General features: G+C 45.6%; 1 protein-coding gene across 4 annotated transcripts in view; it reads left to right on the top strand.

Annotated features, from left to right (window-relative positions):
• Positions 1 to 19,642, top strand: part of DCAF5 (DDB1 and CUL4 associated factor 5) — a 106,328-nt gene that overhangs the window by 73,829 nt on the left and 12,857 nt on the right. For all 4 annotated transcript variants that reach the window (XM_036311079.1, XM_036311075.1, XM_036311084.1 and 1 more), the window contains one exon: positions 209 to 275. In XM_036311079.1, the coding sequence (XP_036166972.1) occupies positions 209 to 275 (67 nt within the window). The remainder of the gene's footprint in view (positions 1 to 208; positions 276 to 19,642) is intronic.

The following is a 19,642-nucleotide window of genomic DNA, read 5'->3' as shown; positions in this document are numbered from 1 at the left end:
GAGGCCTGATGCATGAAATTCGTGCAAGGGGTTTGGCTCCCACCACCACGGCCCCTGCCCGCTGCAGCCGCTGTGGGCTTCTGCCTCGGCCCCCACCCATCACCACTTCATCCAGAAGGACGTCTGGTCTAATTATCATATTACACTTTTATTATTATAGATTATCAGTCAATTGATATATATATAAATACTTTTTTTGTTTCAACAGTATATCCTTTCAGGCTCTGATGACTTCAACCTATACATGTGGAGAATTCCTGCAGATCCAGAAGCAGGTGAGTATGTCCCTAGTATAAACCTGCTGCTGATGTTGGTTCTACTGACTTTTGGCATGCTGTGCCCTGAAAGGACAGATCTGTAGCTATAGAGGAGGTATTTCTCTCTCTCTCTCTCTCTCTCTCTTTTTTTTTTTTTTTTTTGGTATTTCTCTTTTAACATAATAAAAGTTTATCAGAAAAGTGACCAAAGGAAATTATAAAATAAAAATTAGAAGCCAGATTTAACTATAACCTTCATACATATCTGATATAATGATGCTCAAATCTTTTTCCTCCTAAGAACTTTTCTTTAGACCTCATAGACCTCCTTTATGTCCTTGTCTCTCTCCTATTTCACAAAGCATGATAGAATATTTTTACCTTGTTTTTACATGCTTTTCCTTTATTATCCATCTGCATGTTTGTGCTTATTACTCTACAAATAGTTGTTAAGGCCTCTTTTTTTTCCTTTGGCTTCCCTGGTGATGTTAACTAAAGTGAAATTTTCTTTGTTGACTGACAAGTACATTCCCTGGGGTTTGGCTGATGCCAGACATCAAAGAAATTAGGAGGAATATTTCTGCATTTGTTCTAGATGTATTCTGAAAAAAAACAACAAACTGCAGCTTTCCATAAATTGGGATCTAGGCCAGATGAGGTTTCAAATAGCATGAATCATTCTTCATTCTTGATAATAGTGACCTTACATGCGCAGTTACCTGTTACACTGGTTTTTCCTACTGGTAGAAAGTTTATATATTTTTTTATTCTCAGGACAGCTTAATGTAGCCATCCGTTCTGGGTTATACATGGCATCAAACTGGAAAATGGCCATTAGGAAAATTATAGAGGACTATGCCCAGTGTATATTGCACAGTGTATCTAGTGCTTAATTTAAGGAAGTTATTGGCTTGCCTGTTGCTGAATTAACAAACATTTGCCTTTCAAAACTTGTTGAGGACCACCTTTGGTATAACTCTTGTTGCTGTGGTCTAGTTACTAAACATATTGCAAAAGGCCTATTTCCCCTTCTGGAATTTGGAAAGCATGAGTAAAGCAGCTTACCTTTGAAACAGAACCAGAAGGGACAGCAGCATCTATCTGAACCAAAAACAGTGTTCCTGGCCCCATATGTTCTAAATTGATTAGCTGATGAATACGCTTTGGGCTTAATTGTATCTTTTATTAGATCTTGAAAACTTTTAATTATTAAATCAATATGTCAGAATAGAAAGTGGATAATCCTCTTTCCCCAGGATGTTCTCTGGAATCTTTTCATGTTTGTATAAACAGAGAAAGGGGAAAGAATTAGCAATAGTCTATATTATAAAAGGCCTGTGGCCCTAACGCCGTAATGACCAAAGACCAGCGCAGGTGGGTGGGTTGCGCGATTTCACATGCTGGGCTTCTAGTATTGCAATATTTTCCTCTCCCTGTTGATTTCTCTTCTGACTTAGGATATGGCCCACTGTTGAGCTAACTTTGTGAGTAGATGATTATGTAATCTCTGGGTTGGTGGAAACCTGATAGCGGATTTAGGATTCCAATATTAAAACTGGAAAAATGGGTACCTGGACTTTCCAAGGATTGTATAGGCACAGCTGGTTTAAAGGAATCCTTTAAAAGCATATTTGTTTTGATCACTTGTGTTCCAGTAATAATTGTAATGGTAACTTGAATCCAAGACAAAAATTTTAACACTTAGAACGTTATAGTCACAGTAAATAAAGAAATATTTTAATTTGTATTTTTGTTGGTAAAACTATGATAGAGTTTTCATAAAAATAAATTAGGTTGAAACTTTAGGGGATAAAGTGTAAATATTATTTAAAGGAAGAAAAAGGAATGATGTAATATTTTTATTTAAAAAAGAACATGTTAGACTTCAGATTCCACGTACCGGCAACCTTCTGATGCACAGGTAGGATGATACTCCAACCAACTGAGCCACACTGGCCAGGGCACCATAACAGTCTTATGGTTCTTTTATACTCAATGTTCAGTAAACAGTAAAATATTATGAGGCAAGAAAATGTGGCTACTAATCAAGAGAGGAAAAAAAATATAAGCCAACCCACAATTTTATGCAGATATTTAAATTAACTGACAGTGACTTTATATTATAGGCATGATAAAGAAAATAGGAGAAAAGATGGACAAAATGGATGAGAAAATGGAGAACTTCAACAAAATTGGAATCTATTTAGGAAAATAATCGTATAGATATTCTAAAACTGAAATGTCTAAAATTAAGAATTTATTGGATGGGTTTAACCTCCAGAGGACAGGTTTGGTGAATAGAAGACAGATCAATAAAAGATAACTGCTCCTACCCCCCCCCCCCCAAAAAAAGATAACCAAACCATAGGACAATGAGAAAAGAGAATGGAAAGAGCAGAACAGAGAGCATTAGAAACAAGTGGAACACAGATGATCTGATATATATGAAGTTGATGTTCCAGAAGGATAAAGAAAACGAGCAGAAACAATGTATGAAGATATAATAGCTAAAAGAATTTTTCAAAACAAATGAAATATACCAATTCTTAGATTCAAGAAACTCAGTAATAAAGTGCTTAAAGAATGAAAGCCAGCTGACCTGAATTCTATATATAGGGAAAATAATCATTCAAAAATGTCGGTAAAACAGACATTTTAAAAAATTATAGAATTTTAATATAATGACTTAGCAGCCCTTAATGAATTAATACATCTAAATACTGAACATCAACAACAACTTAACATTACAAAAGGAAAGGCAATTAGACATGAGCCTCTGGATGAAAGAACAATACTACCATGGTCTTTCAAAATTAAACCACCCAAATCTGAACAGACCTCAGGATCCACCTTTCGATTTGCAGGAAGTATAATAGAGGTCAGAGGAGTATATTGTACTGTATTGTGAGGATACAACCCACAAAATCCAAACTGTCAGAAATTCTCAGACCCATGTTCTTCAACAAATACATTCGAATGGGAGAAGAAGGATGGATAGGAAGAAACCTATTGTTAAGAAACATAAGAGACAAAAAAACCACAGGCAAAATTAAAGTATTTAGGAATGCACACCTGGGTAAATAAAATTATTTTTAAATGCAGAGAAGTGATTAATATAGAAGTCAGGATAATGGTTACATTATAATCCATTATTACTTAACTAGAGGCCTGGAGCACGAAATTTGTGCATGAGGGGCAGGGCGGAGGGGGGCGTGTCCCTCAGCCCAGCCTGCACCCTCTCCAATCTGGGATCCTCTCACAATCCAGGACTGCTGGCTCCCAACTGCTCGCCTGTCTGCCTGCCTGATTGCCCTTAACCGCTTCTGCCTGCCAGCCTGATCACCCCCTAACCACTCCCCTGCCAGCCTGATGGATGCCTAACTGCTCCCCTGCCGGCCCGATGGCCCCTAACTGCCCTCCCCTGCTGGCCTGGTTGCCCATAACTGTCCTACCCTGCAGGCCCGGTCACCCCCAACTGCCCTCCCCTGCTAGCCTGGTCACCCTTAACTGCCCTCCCTTGCCAGTCTGGTCACCCCCAACTGCCCTCCCCTGCCAGCCCGATTGCCCCTAACTGCCCTCCCCTGCTGGCCTGGTTGCCCCTAACTGTCCTCCCCTGGAGGCCTGGTCACCCCCAACTGTCCCCCCCCCTTGGCAGGCCCGGTCACCCCTAACTTCCCTCCCTTGCCAGCCTGGTCGCCCCTAACTGCCCTTCCCTGCAGGCCTAGTCCCCCCAACTGCCCTGCCCTGCAGGCCTGGTCCCCCTGAACTGCCCTCCCCTGCTGGCCTGATTGCGCACAACTGCCCTCCCCTGCCAACCCAATTGCCCCTAACTGCCCTCCCCTGCCGGCCTGGTCACCCCCAACTGCCCCCCCTTGCAGGCCCGGTCACCCCTAACTGCCCTCCCTTGCCAGCCTGGTTGCCCCTAAATGCCCTCCCCTGCCGGCCTGGTCACCCCCAACTGCCCCCCCCTTGCAGGCCTGGTCACCCCTAACTTCCCTCCCTTGCCAGCCTGGTCCCCCCAACTGCCCTCCCCTGCCGGCCATCTTGTGGCGGCCATCTTGTGTCCACATGGGGGCGGTCATCTTGTGTGTTGGGGTGATGGTCAATTTGCATATTACCTCTTTATTGTATAGGACTAGAGGCCTGGTGCACAAAAATTTGTGCACGTGGGGGTGTCCATCAGCTCGGCCTGTGCCCTCTCGCAGTCTGGGACCCCTCAGGGGATGTCCACCTGCTGGCTTAGGCCCACTTCCCGGGGGATGGGCCTAAGCTGGCAGTCAGACATCCCTCTGGCAGACCAGGAGCCCTCGGGGGATGTCCACTTGCCAGTGGGGAGCAGGCCTAAGCTGCAGTCGGACATCCTTAGCACTGATGAGGAGGCGGGAGAGGCTCCCGCCACCACCGCTGTGCTGGCAGCCGTCAGCCTGGCTTGTGGCTGAGCAGAGCTCCCCCTGTGGGAGTGCACTGACCACCAGGGGGCAGCTCCTGCAGTGAGCGTCTGCCCCCTGGTGGTCATTGTGTGTCATAGTGACCAGTCATTCCAAGTCATTCTGCTGTTAGGGTCAATTTGCATATTACCCTTTTATTATATGCCTGGTGCATGGGTGGGGGCTGGCTGGTTTGCCCTGAAGGGTGTCCCAGATCAGGGTGGGGGTCCCGCTGGGGTACCTGGCCAGCCTGGGTGAGGGGCTGAGGGCCGTTTTCAGACTGGCCACACCCCCATCAGGGTGGGGGTCCCCGCTAGAGTGCCTGGCCAGCCTGGGTGAGAGGGGCTGAGGGCCGTTTTCAGGTTAGCCACACCCCCTTCAGGGAGGGGGGGTCCTGCTGGTGTGCCTGGCCAGCCTGGGTGAGTGGCTGAGGGCTGTTTGCAGGCTGGTCAGGCCCCTCAGCAGGGACCCTCACCCCTTAAGGGTGTGGCCAGCCTGGGTGAGGGGCTGATTGCTGTTTGCAGGCTGGCCACAGCCCCTTCAGGTTGGGGGTCCCCACTGGGGTGCCTGGCCAGCCTGGGTGAGTGGCTGAGGGCTGTTTTCAGGCTGGCCACACCCCCTTCAGGGTGGGGAGTCCTGTTGGGGTGCCTGGCCAATCTGGGTGAGGGGCTGATGGCTGTTTGCAGGCTCTCCATGGCCCCCAGCCACCCAAGCTCCCAGTGGAGGCTGGCTGGAAGCAGGTATCTGGGATTTATTTATCTTCTATAATTGAAACTTCGTTGCCTTTAGCGGAGGCCACAGCCAGCCAGGGCAGGCGGGAAGCTTGGCTTCCTCCATCGCCGGGGCAATCAAGCCTCCTGCTTGCTCCAGCTCCGTGGCTGCTGGCCACCATCTTGGTTGGGTTAATTTGCATGTAGTTGCTCTGATTGGCTGGTGGGCATGGTTTGGGGAGTAGCAAAGCTACGGTCAATTTGCATGTTTCTCTTTTATTAGATTAGCTTAGATAGGCTGGGGGAATGAAGGGGTTGTAATTGCAATGAGGCATGTAGGGGCCTCGGAATGAATAGCCAGAAAAATTCCATTTCTTGACCTGGGTGTTGGTTATAAGGGTATTCAACTTATGAACTTCACTAAGCTATACTTTTTATATTTGTTTCCATATCTTCTTAAAAATTCCTCATTGAAAAAAAATAAGTAAATAGCCGTGGTCAAAGAATAAATCACAATAGGAATAAAATTTTCTTAATAAAAATAAAAACATGAAAGGTGTTCAAGTATTGCATGGATACTTGGCCCAGATCAGGGATCTACAAAATTTTCTGTTCATATACCCACCCCCACAATCATTTTTTTGAGCTATAAGTTACATATACAGAGTATATATTAAAGTACACTTTTATTTAGGCATAATATAAACCCTCTGCTAAGATGCCCACCATGGAAGAGTGCTTGTTGCCCCAAGGTAACTTCATTGATGAGAAAGTTTTCTGGAATCCTTACTCTGCATCCCTCTGTAATCTTTTGAATGTGGCTTACTGAGAACAGCCTTATTATCATCCTTCCTTTTCAGAGCCTTTTACTCATTTGAAGGTGGCTCTCATGTCCCCTTCTCTATTTCCTCCAGAGATAGCACCCCCACGTTTATTTAGCAGCACCTCAAGGAAATGATACCGATTTCTTGAATGTACTGATTTCTTTCCTCTAGATTTGTTTTACCTCTGTTTAAGGATTAACTGAACAATGAATAAGTGCAACAGATGTAGTCTGACTAGAACAAAGAAAAGCTTTGGCTCCTTGCTACATGGTGTTTCAGAAAGTATACAGGATCACAAAAAGCTGTTTTTGGAGTTCACAGACCCATGATCCACTTATACTTAGAGTTGGCTAGAAACCCCATAGTTTCCACATGGGGCTGTGTGGTTGGTCCTGGATCACATCCTTTATTTGGTGCTTGGGTTTCATTGTACAAAAGGACAGGACCTTATAATTATTTCTCTTGTTAGATTCACTAACTGGTAGTTGAGGTGTTTGTTTTTTCTGTATTACCCTTCAACATTGCATCGTCAGTCTGTCACAGTGAGGCTGTCTCTTTGATCATCATCTTGCTTTGCAAGTAACTAAAGTACTTTTTTGGATTATTTTTAGCAAACCTGGGCTCATTTGGGGATTCAGTCTTCCTGCTACTATTCTAACCCACACTTTAAAAAAAGTTTTTTTTTCTATTCTTCCTTGTTCTTTTTTCATTTTTATTTTACTTTTTACTATTTTTAGAGTTAAGTACTTTTATTATCAAAGTAATACAGGTACATACATTTTAAATCAAATAATATTACAAAGCTTTTTTCTTAAATGCAAGTTTCTTTTTCTTCCTATAATAAACATAATATTTTAAGTTTTAAATTTTGGCCATTGTCCATTGGCTTTCTACTACTGAAATTAGCCAGTTTCCCCAAGTAGGAATCTTTGATTTTCTATCAGGATATTTACCTAGCAGTTGAGCTATGGTACCAAGAGCCAAATAGGGGAATAGAACTATGGTTCTCAGATCTATACACAGATTTTTGTTTAATCCCCATTCCCCCATTTGTGTCTATTCCAAGTCCAAAATCTCTTTCAGTTGACAACCCCCAGGCCTCTGCTTTTGTGTGGGGAAGGGGTAGTTTCCTGACCATGCATACTAGGGAAGAGTATGATGGTGAAATTGCTCTTTATATAGGTTTTCACTTCATCCTGTTTACAGCCCTACCCTTCAACCTGGCTTCAGGGATACTTAGCACCTCTTATTTTTCTATGTAATCTCTCTATTTTTTAAACATTGGTAATTCATAGTTCAAAAAATATTTGGCAAAGTTCAGCAAACTAAACATAACATATAAGGGCTAGATGTGGTTCTTGGATTCTAGCTTAGAATGCTTAAAGGATGAAAAGTCTGTCAGGAGATTTCTCATCTAATCTACTGCCTCTTTGATTTAAACAAATATGGAATGAGGCTGGACACGCTCTCTATGCATGCCAGGTGAACATAAGATACTAAAGCAGTCTGTTACAGGGAAGTTGGTTTGCTGTTATATGCCGTGTGGCATAATCAGATGACAAGCAATCAGCATTTATTGAATGCCTGCTGTGTGCTTCACAGTGTATGCCAAATGCTGGGAGAGCTAAATGGAGAGAAGTCCTGAGTGTGAGCCAAAAGCAAGGGCATCTTTTTCTTTTTCGCTCTTCTGTTCAGAAAGACTGACAATCACTGGGGAAATTTTTTTGCTACACAGACTCCAGAGAGATGAAATTTATTCATTATATAAACAACACTGACAACGAATTGGCTAAGTAATTCTCATCAGGCTTCCTAGTGGGCTGAGAAAATCATTTTGAAATGTAAGATATAACCCCATTGTAAAACTTGTTACTGGCAAGATTAGGCTTGATATTTTAGTTAATGTCACATAACTCATTTCTAAAAACCTCTTTAAAAATTAGAGGAGGACTAGAACTGGGAATTTTACTGTGGCAAAAAAGCCCATCAGAATATGTTTTACACCTCTGCAGCACATAGGAAGAGCATCTGTTTTCCTGTGGTAATTCTGAAAAGAAAATAAATAGACCTGTGGTTAAGTATAGTCACTGTGGTGTATTGGAAGGAGCATTGAGCTTAAAACCATACCTGGTTTCGAGTCCAGTGCTGCCTCTACGTAGCTGGTCCAGTGATCCATTCGAGGCAAATTATGTAACAACTAGAGGCCTGGTGCACAAAAATTTGTGCACTGGGCGGGGGGGGGGGTGTCCCTCAGCCAGGCCTGTGCCCTCTCGCAGTCTGGGACCCCTCAGGGGATGACCACATGCTGGCTTGGGCCTGCTCCCCAGGGAATTGGGCCTAAGATGGCAATCAGACATCCCTCTGGCAGCCCGGCAGCCCTCGGGGGATGTCCACTTGCCAGCGGGGAGCAGACCTAAGCTGCAGTCAGACATCCTTAGAGCTGCTGAGGAGGCAGGAGAAGCTCCCACCACCACCGCTGTACTGGCAGCCATCAGCCTGGCTTGTGGCTGAGCAGAGCTCCTCCATGTGGGAGCTCACTGACGACCAGAGGGCAGCTCCTCCATTGAGCGTCTGCCCCCTGGTGGTCAGTGTGTGTCATAGTGACCAGTCATTCCCAGTCTTTCTGCTGTTAGGGTCAGTTTGCATATTACCCTTTTACTATATAGGATAGAGGCCTGGTGCATGGGTGGGGGCCGGCTGGTTTGCCTTGAAGGGTGTCCCAGATCACGGTGGGGGTCCTGCTTGGGTGCCTGGCCAGCCTGAGTGAGGGGCTGATGGCTGTTGGCAGCTGGTCACACCCCCTTCAGGGTGGGGGTCCCCACTGGGGTGCCTGGCCAGCCTGGATGAGGGGATGATGGCTTTTTTCAGGCTGGCCACACCCCCTTTAGGGTGGGGGTCCCCACTGGGGTGCCTGGCCAGTCTGGGTGAGGGGCTGAGGGCCGTTTTCAGGCTGGCGGGCAACTGAAGCTCCCAGCCTCTCCTTTTTTTTTTTTTTATTCTGGGATTTATTTGCCTTCTATAATTGAAACATTATTGCCGTTACTGGCACTCCCAGCTCTGAGGCCGCAGCCAGCTGAAAGCAGGTATCTGGGGTTTGTTTAGCTTCTATAATTGAAACATTGTTGCTTCCGGAGCTCAGAACCGGCCGCGGCAGGCGGGGAACCTTGGCTTCCTCCATCACTGGAGCAAGCAAGCCTCATGTTCGCTTCAGCTGTGTGGCTACCGGCCACCATCTTTGTTGGCACTTAATTTGCATATTGCCCTCATTAGCCAATGGGAAGCGTAGTGGAGGTACGGTTAATTACCCTTTTTGTCTTTTATTTGATAGGATTGTCTGAACCTCAGTTTCTTCTATAAAATTGCCTCTGCACCTACTACCCCAAATCATGAGATGATTTTTAAAAATATTTATTTATTTATTTATTCATTTTAATATATTTTTATTGACTTCAGAGAGGAAGGGAGAGGGAGAGAGAGATAGAAAGATCAATGATGCCCTGACCGGTTTGGCTCAGTGAAAGATCAATGATGAGAGAGAATCCTTGATCAGCTGCCTCCTGCACGCCCCACACTGGGGATCAAGCCCACAACCTGGGCATGTGCCCCAACCAGGAATCAAGCCATGACCTCCTGGTTCATAGGTCAATGCTCAACCACTGATCCATGCTGGCCGGGCTCATGAGATGATTTAATAGTCTTAGAAGCTTTCTGAAAATTGTGTGCTTTCAAATATAAGACATTATTATTCTATGTAAAATAAGACCAGTGCCCATCTAAATCTACACTAATAAAAGAGAAACATGGTAATTAGTGTCACTCCGCTACCCTTCCCATTGGCTAATCCCCCTGTCACTCACAGAGTAGGGCCGAGATATGCAAATTAACTGGCAGCCAAGATGGCGGCCGGCAGCCAGGCAGCTGATGCGAACAGGGAGGCTTGCTTGCTTCAGTGACAGAGAACTCCAACATTCCCCACCTGACTTGCCGGCCTCTCAGCTGCAACTCTCAGCAACTATGTTGCGAATAAAGAAGCTAAAAAAAACCCCAGAAACCTGCTTTACTCAGCGGAGCTTCAGCCAGCCGGACCGCAACATTGTATCAAATACAGACGGTAAACAAAGGCCAGAAACCTGTTTTCAGCAGCCGAGGCCTCAGAGCTAAAGCTGGCCCAGAATAAAAAAGAAAAAAAAAGAAAAAAAGGAGCGGTTGGGAGCTTCAGTCACCCCCAGCCTGAAAACAGCCCTCAGTCCCTCACCCAGACTGGCCAGGCACCCCAGTGGGGACCCCCACGCTGATCCAGGACACCCTTCAGGGCAAACCAGCCAGCCCCACCCATGCACCAGGCCTCTATTCTATATAGTAAAAGGGTAATATGCCTCCCGGCACCGGGATCAGCGTGACAGGGGGCAGCGCCCAAACCCCCTGATCGCCCTGCAGCTCTGTGTGTGACAGGGTGCGGCGCCCCAACCCCCCCGCCCCCCACGGGCCCTGCTCTGTGTGTGATGGGGTAGAGTCATAACCTCCCCATCTGCCCTGCCCTGAGTGTGACAGTGGCGGCGCCCCAACCCCCTGATTGGCCCTGCTCTGTGGGTGATAGAGGGTGGCGCCCCAACCCCCTGATCCACCCTGCCCTGAGTGTGACAGGCAGCGGTGCCCCAACCCCCCAATCGGCCCTGAGCGTGACTGAGGGTGGCATCGCAACCTCCCAATCTGCCCTGCTCTGTGCATGATAGGGGAAGGCGCCCCAACTCCCCAATCAGCCCTGCTCTGAGCCCGACCAGGGGCTGCACCTAGGGATTGGGCCTGCCCTCTGCCACCCGGGAGCAGGCCTAAGCCAGCAGGTCATTATCTCCCGAGGGGTCCCAGACTGCAAGAGGGCACAGGCCGGTCTGAGGGACCCCCCCTCCTTCCCCTGAGTGGACAAATTTTTGTGCACCGTGCCGCTAGTATATATATATATAACCCTAATATGCAAATAGACCGAATGGTAGAACAATGGAACAACCTATCACTATGACGTGCACTGACCACTGGGGTGGGTGGGAGGGGGGCGTGCAGAACATATCAGGAGTTGGCAGCAGGTGGCAGAGCGCAGAACATTGTGGGTGTCAGCCGTGGTGGGATGGTAGAGCAGGTGAGTTGGGGCACCAGACCAAGGCGGGACGCCGGTCACTGTCATTGGGGAGAGCCTCTGGTGGTTACTCAAAATAACCTGCACACCACGGTCTCACCCAGTGCTTGCACCTGCTGCCGGCACTGGCCCCGCTCACAACCGCTGCCATCACCGGAGCCGCTGCTGCACCCGCTGCCAGCGCCTGGCGCCGGCCCTGATCACTCAGCACCATCAGCAGGTGTGAGCAGCGGCTGCCAGCCCCGATCACCCCTGAGGGCTTCTCCACCTCCCCCTGGTCCTGAGAGGCAATCTGGGCGGCAGCTGCCACTCACCCACTGATAGCGCCAGCCCAATCACTCTGTGCTGTCAGCGTGTGAGAGCAGCAGCGGCAGGAGCGGGGCTGCTGGCAGACGGGACTGGGGCTGTGGTGGAGGGGCCCGGCGGGGGCATGGAGGATGGGCTAAGACCCGCCCCTGTGCCCACCGCAGCCTCACGCCCACAGTTCCTTTTAAGGTGCACAAATTCGTGCACTGGGCCCCTAGTAGATCCATAATTTCCAAAGCATTTTCTCCCTGGTAACTTAAGTATGGACCTAATGGATTTGGTAACATGTGGTGGAGTTGGGTGTCTCTAGAAAATACTCATATTGTCCACTCCTTCCCATTCCTCTAATTCTTGTTGGAAAGGGCTTAGAGTTTTCACAGATAGTGTTGCTTCCCCTGAGACATGCCTCTACACTAAGACCTTACTGTTTATGGGAAGAAGCAGAATGTAATTGAGTTGGTAGGCCTGGGTTTAAATTCCTAATCCATTCATCTTCTAGTTGGAAGTTTTGGGAAAATTATTTAATCTTGCCAAGCTTCTGTTTGTTTGTTTTTTAAATATGTTTTTGGTTTTTCTGTTGTGTGTGTGTTTTTTTGTTGTTGTTGTTTTAGAGAGAGAGAGAGAAAGGGGAAGAGAGTGAGGAACATTGATGTGAGAGAAACATCGATTGGCTGCCTCCCGACCAGGGATGGAGCCAGCAACCTGGGCATGTGCCCTGACCAGGAATGGAATCGGCAATCTTTCAGTGCATTGAATGATATTCAGCCAACTGAGCCCCACTGGCCATGGCCAAAATTCTGTTTCTTCATCTGTAAAATAAAAATGTTAACAATAACAATAGTAATATCTACCTTCTTAGGGATAAAGAGAGAGAGCCCAATCTGGTATCCAACCCGCCACTTTTTGGTGTATGGAATGACATTCCACTAAGCCACACTGGCCAGGGCTCTTTTTTTTTTTTTTAATAATTTTTTCCATCATCATTTATCCCACCATACTCTCCTCCACCTCCTCCCCCCCTTAATAATTAATAAGAAATAATTGTTATTTCTCATTTAAAAAACTTTCTCCCTTTTAACTTTCTTCTGAAAAACTACTTAGAGGCCAAGACATTGTCCTCTGGTGCCCTCCTGAGTGGTCAGTTATATTGTTTTTGCATGAAGGTTGCTTTTGACTATGTAGTTTAAGAGGGGAAAAGTTGTATGACAAGTTTTTCCCTGAATGGAGGGGGTAAACATGCAGTTTCATTGCCAAGTCACTGCAGCTACCCCCCCTGCCAGTAGGCTGTTGAAGTAGGCTGTAAATAGCTGTAAATGCATTTTCAGAGGCCTGCCTATGTGTACATGCTCTGTCTCCTCCTTTTTCTGCACATGCATTGACTCAGTGAGTTAGGCCTGGGCACCTGCTTTTTCCCCATATAATTAGAAGAACAACTGGTTTTAATTGGTACAAGTAGTTGGTTGCAAACACATATGAAATACAGATGATGAAAGAAGAACTTAGCCTAATTGACTTTATGCAATTAAGCATTGCTGTCTATGGGCGCCTTGAGCTTTACTGACAGCACTGCCTGTCCCCATCTGGCTTTTCTTAACTCTTAAGTGGCTCATGATCCCCAGGAGATAGCCACTACTCTTTCTGTCTTGTCAGTACCCTGATTGTACTTCTCTTTATGGTTTGAAACTTGGAGACCTTAGGATTGTTCACTCAGGCCTTTTGGAATTGCTAAAAGGATGTTTAGAAAATTCTTTGAGAGATAGCAAAGAAAAGAAGTAGTCCCTTTACTCTTATAGCTGTATATTCTTTCCTTAAAAATAAAGTTTTAATTAATTTGAGAGAGAGAGAAACCTCAGTGTGAGAGAGAAACATCGTTTGGATGCCTCCTCGTATGCACCCCAACCGGGGATTGAACCTGAAATCTGGGTACATGCTCTGATCAGGAATAAAACCAGAGACCTTTCAGTGCATGGGACGAAACTCAGCTAACTGAGCCACACTGGCCAGAGCTATAACTATAAATTCTTAATTCTACCAGTGGAGTCAGGAATGAAATAGATTGCCTCAACAGGTACTTACCAAACCAAACCTTGGTTCTTGAATATCTCCCATCTCCAACAATTCAGTTCTCAACCAAGTTGTTCATGAAAGAATGTCTCGGTTGTTGAACAACACTTTGGTTCTCTGCCCAACAACACTTCCATGCTGATATGTGCCAGGAGCCGATCCATCCTTGCTGTTTCAAGGGACCTGGTATATATGGCATACTGTTCTTAATATGTTTGCTCACCTTCTTGGCACTATGTGTTTTAACCAAGGTCTCTGAGAAAGGTTGTTTCCCCAGGTAGGGATTTTCCCCTGAAGTTAGGGAGGGAATAAAACCTCTTAACTAGTGCCAGGTGGGTAATTAATCACTTTAACTATGAACAATCATGCTTAAGCTACATAATCTTTACTCCCTGGAATGGAGATAAGAAACGCCCTAACCTTTGTAATAGAGATTGATAGGATTGAATCAACTGGTATAAATACAGATGTAACAAGACAGCAACACACAGAACTGAGAACACAGAACTTAGAATACAGAACCAAGAGAGACAGAACCTAGGCACAGAACCTACACAGAACGTTCTCTAGAGACAGAAGAACTTCGCTGGAGAGAACATGGCAAAAGATCCTGGACTGAACCTGACTACAGAAATTGGCAAGAGAACCTGACTAGAACCTGGTGACTGAACCTGGCTGGAGAACCTAGCGAGGGAACATGGCTACAGAACCTGGCTGGAGAACCTGGAGAACCTAGCAAGAGAACATGGACACAGAACCTGGCTGGAGATCCAGACCAGAACTTGGCTGGAGATCCTGGCTGGAGATCCTGGCTAGGCTGCTGATCAACTGAACACTGTCTCCGTGTCCTTCCTTCTTCGCCGACTCCGTCCACACCTTTGGGGACCCCTGGACCCGCTGGGGTTGGACCCCAGCATCTATTCCCTCCCTAACTTCAGGGGAAAATCCCTACCTGGGGAAACAACCTTTCTCAGAGACCTTGGTTAAAACACATAATGCCAAGAAGGTGAGCAAACATATTAAGAACAGTATGCCATATATGCCAGGTCCCTTGAAACAGCAAGGATGGATCGGCTCCTGGCAGATATGATCAGTTACTTGTCAAACAAAGGAGAGAATGTATAAGTATAACTAGTTTACCACTAAACCTTGCATTGTTAACATCTCATGAAATTGTGCTGTGGCTATTTTTTGTGCTTTTGTTGCTGCTTATTATTATTAAACTAGGGGCCCAGTGCATGAATTCATGCACCTTGAAAGGAACTGTGGGCCATGAGGCTGCAGTAGGCACAGGGGCAGGTCTTAGCCCATACTCGGTGTGCCCGCCCAGCCTCTCCAGCCATGGCCCCCAGTCCCCTGTCTGCTGGCAGCCCTGCTCCTGCTGCCGCCACTCCCATGTGCTGACGGCGCCGGCCCTGCTCACACCTGCTGACAGTGTGGAGTGATTGGGGCCGGCACCAGCAGTGTATGCGAGTGGTGGTTGCTGCCCCAATTGCCCCTCAGGAGCAGGGGGAAGTGGAGAAGCCCCTCGGGGTGATCAGGGCTGGCAGCCACCGCTTGTACCCGCTGATGGCGCTGAGCAATCAAGACCGGTGCCAGGCACCGGCACCTGGTGCAAGCAGGGCTGGCGCTGGCAGTGGGTACGAGCAGTGGCTCTGGCACCAGCAACGGGTACAAGCAGGGTGAACACCAGCAGCAGGTGCGAGCACCAGGAGAGGGACCACAGTGCGCGGGAGCAAAGAATTTTCAGTAACAGAGGCTCATCCCAATGATGGCGACTGGTGCCCCACCTTGGTCTGGTGCCCCCACTCACCTGCTCCACCATCCCGCCACGGCCTTTGCCCGCCATGTTCCGCGCACACCCCCTGATGGTCAACGCACATCATAGAGACCAGTTGTTCGGTTGTTCAGTTGTTCCGATTGTTCCACTGTTTGGTCTGTTTGCATATTAGCCTTTTATTATATAGGATTGTACAGTAAGTCATTCTAGGTCCTAAGAAGGTTAGTGATAACAGCAAAGTGAAAAGGAAAGATGTGAGAACAACAGTAGAGCTTAAAAAAGAAAAATTTAAAACATAAAGAGGCCAACAAGAGTGCTAATGTTGCCCTAGCCACTTTGCTCAGTGGTTATAGTGTCAGCCCACAAGCTGAAGGTCCCAGATTTGATTTCAGTCAAGGGCACGCACCTCAGTTGCAGGCTCGATCCCTGGCCCTGGTCAGGTGCATGTGGGAGGCAACCAATCAATCTGTCTCTCTCACATTGATGTCTATATATATATATATCCCCCTCCCACTCTTTAAAAATCAATGGAAAAAATATCCTTGGGTAAGGATTAACAACAATAAAAAAAGAGTGCTGGTGTTATGTTGCTAAGGGTGTGAAAGTGCTGATGAAACAACGATCATGAGTAATTGAGAAAGGTTAAAACAGAAACATTTGGGGATCGAGAATGGATTAATCCCATTTACACTATTTCTAATGGGAAAAAAAATGATTCAGTTTTTTAGCAAATCACTTCTTGAACAGCCTTCTGGAACAAATTAAGTTCAAGAACTGAGGTTCCACTATGATAGCTTTAGCCTTCTCCTTCAAGCCTTGTTCCAGAGAAAATGATGAGGGCATGTATTTCAATTTGTTTATTTATTGAGTATCCTTATATAAGACATTATATTATGCAAAGCCCTATGAGCAATTGAAAGATAAACACTTTCTTGCCCTCAAAGAACTTCCAATCTAAGGGGGATGAAAAAGGGTACGTATGTATGGTACTTTAAATTTAAAAATGAGTTCCAAGGCCCATAAAAAGGATGATTAAGGAGGGCTTGAAGAGATTGTGGATATCAGTAAAATTTTCATGGGATTAGCATTTCAGAGGACCATGAAGGATAGGTAGGATTTTAGTCCCTTTATTTCTCTGCTCTTACCATAGTTAAAATACTGTAAAGAAAGAAAGGAAGGCCCTAGCTGGTTTGGTTCACTGGATAGAGCGTCGGCCTGGGGACTGAAGGGTCCCAGGTTCGATTCCAGTCAAGGGCATGTACCTTGGTTGCGGGCACATCCCCAGTGGGGGGTGTGCAGGAGGCAGCTGATCGATGCTTCTCTCTCATCGATGTTTCTAACTCTCTATCCCTCTCCCTTCCTCTCTGTAAAAAATCAATAAAATATATTTTTTTAAAAAAAAAGAAAGAAAGGAAGAAAACGAAACATTCAAAACTGACAGCAGCAAGGAGAAAGAGGAACCCTTGGACAATCCACATGTTGGATGATGGAGCCCACTAATAGAGACTGCATTTTTCCCTGCATGCTTATATCCCATGGTCTAATACATTCACATCTTTTCATTCACTTATCAAATATTTACTGAAAACCTATTATATGGTCAGCACCATTCTATAGGCTTGGAGTACAACAGAGGAACAAAAGAGCCCTGCCAACATGTAGCTTACATTCTAGAGGGGAAAGCAGACAATGAACAACAGACACAATAAATTATATACTATGTTTAAAAAGTTAGAAGTACCATGGAAAAGGAAAAGTAGAATAAGGGGGACAGGAAGTGGTATTGGGGGAGGGGGATCCGGGAAATGCAGTTTTTGATAGGATATTTAGTATAGGCCTCATGGAGAAAATCACATTTGAGCAAATCCTCAAAGTGGTGAGGGAGTTAGCCATGCAGAAATTTGGGGGAAGAACATTTCAGGTAAAATCAGTGCAAAGGTTCTAAAGTGAAAATGTGCCTGGTGTGTATGAGAAACAGCAAGGAAATCAATCTGTTGAAGCAGAGTGAGGGAGGGGGGAGCGTATGTAGGGGTTGAAGTCATAGAGGTAAGTGGGACACAGGGTGTCTCATGGGTTCTTATTGTGAGTGAAATAGAGAGCCATTAGAGAATTCTGAGCAGAGGAATGACGTGATCCGACTTATTTTAACAGGTTCACTCCAGTTACTGAGTTGAACGAGGCTGCCAACCATAGAACTGAGAACTAGCAAGAGTGTCACATTATATAGTTGTGTGGTGATAGTGGCATGAACCGAGGCAATAGGGTTGTAATCTAGATATACTATGAAGGTAAAACCATCAGAATTTCCTGATGGACTAGATTGGGGAAGATGGGGAGCAGTGTCCTGTTCTGTAGCCCCAAGTGTCATTGAGGACCACTTTGTAGCATGATTGATAAGTTTCTGTTAGACTAAGGCATCAAAAATACATGACCAGGTTGCTTTTTAGCTTTTGAGTTGAAAGCATAGTCATTCTTGGAGGACTTTGGTGAAGCAAATTAAATTGACAAAAAGAGAAGTAACAAGTTAGTGAGAAATGAGAGTGGTGTCCCTGACCCTTGAGGAGCCTGAGGGACAAGTCTCTGGCTGAATGTTGTGAAAAGAGGAGCATAGGTAAAGAAGGGGAGGGAAGTGAGGACCTATACACTTGGAGCCTTCTCTTCTCTAGGGGAACATTTGGCCTTGGCATTTTAGAAAGGTCTTTTTCAGAGTTCTAAGCAAGGGGTCCTCTCTGAGTCCCTTGTGTTTCCTAAATCCCCTAAGGTAGTGAGTGAGTCACTGATGTTGGAATCTTATGAGATGGCCCAATTATTTTATTTTCTGAGGTTTTAGAGTCAAGTGATTTATAGCCTTCCCCATGTCCCTATTATCCCTACTGAACCAAAGGAAAGATGGAAATAAGGGAACTTTGGCCTTGACTTATTAAAGAGACCTACAAAGTGGTGCTAACATGTTTGGTTGAGCTGGCCAAACTGATGCACCAGAGAAATGACCATCGGTTTGTACAGAACTGTACAAATAAATGACAGCTCAAGGATGAGTGCCATTTTTCCTGGGTGTGTCCTAATTTATTCATTGGTACCCATTATTAATGATTAGGTCATGGCTTCATTTGCTAACCATGGGTGAGGTTGATCCTCACCAGGCCCCTGACCTATAGTCTAGAGATGACCCTCAGGGGAGTATATAGGTCATGTAGTTCTTGGAAGAAATAATCTCTGCCTAGCTCCTTTCAACTTGATTCATCTAATGATGGGCAGGGTCTGGCTCCTCCTAGTAATGGAGGAGAGGAGATCCCAGCATTCTTACTGATGCTGGTATTTTTACTTTAGCCATTTCAGAATAAAGAAATCTGACCTATCTGAATTACTCAGTCTCCGGAACTGATAAAAATTTATTCTCTAAAAAATCATTGTATTTAACTATATAGTAGCAGCTGTAGCCAATCACTTGAAACCTGGGAACCAGAAAAGAAACTATAGAGAACCTTCCTGAAGTCCTTTCATTGCTATGATTCTGTGTACATAGCTTTGGTTACCTTAAACAAATGGAAGCAATAATTCTTTCTATAGCTGTTTACACTATCAGTCTCTTGGTCTATTGGCTTCCTCCTCTTTTTCAGACTTCCTAGGTATCAGTTTGGGTGGAAAGAAGAGAGAAGACTTCATATTAAAATTGCTACCAAGAAGAGAAACCAGATGAGGTTACAGTGCACGAAAGAGTAATAGAAATGGTTTTTCCGTGGTCTGGAATTTTCAAGCATTGATACCCCATTTAAATTCAGGACTTAAAATGAAAACCAGCCCTGGCTAGTATGGCTCAGTTGGTTGGGTGTTGCCCCGTGCACCAAAAGGTTGCTCGTTCAATCCCTGGTCAGGAGGCAGTCAATTGATGTTTCTGTTTTGTTTTGTTTTGTTTTGTTTTGTTTTGTTTTGATTTGTTTTGATTTATTGCTTAAAGTATTACAAAGAGTATTATATATGTCTCCTTTTTTTTTCTCCCCTTCACCTTCCCCTAGCCTCCCATACCCCGCAGTGTCTTGTGTCCATTGGTTATGCTTATATGCATGCCTACAAGTCCTTCGGTTGATCTCTTACCCACGCCCCCCAACCCTCCCTGGCCTTCCTGCTGTAGTTTGACAGTCT

This window comes from Myotis myotis, unplaced genomic scaffold (genome assembly GCF_014108235.1).
Source record: "Myotis myotis isolate mMyoMyo1 unplaced genomic scaffold, mMyoMyo1.p scaffold_m19_p_1, whole genome shotgun sequence".
NCBI classification, from domain to species: Eukaryota; Metazoa; Chordata; class Mammalia; order Chiroptera; family Vespertilionidae; genus Myotis; species Myotis myotis.
The sequence above is the reverse complement of the archived record's forward strand: the minus strand, read 5'-3'. Positions and strand labels throughout refer to the sequence as shown.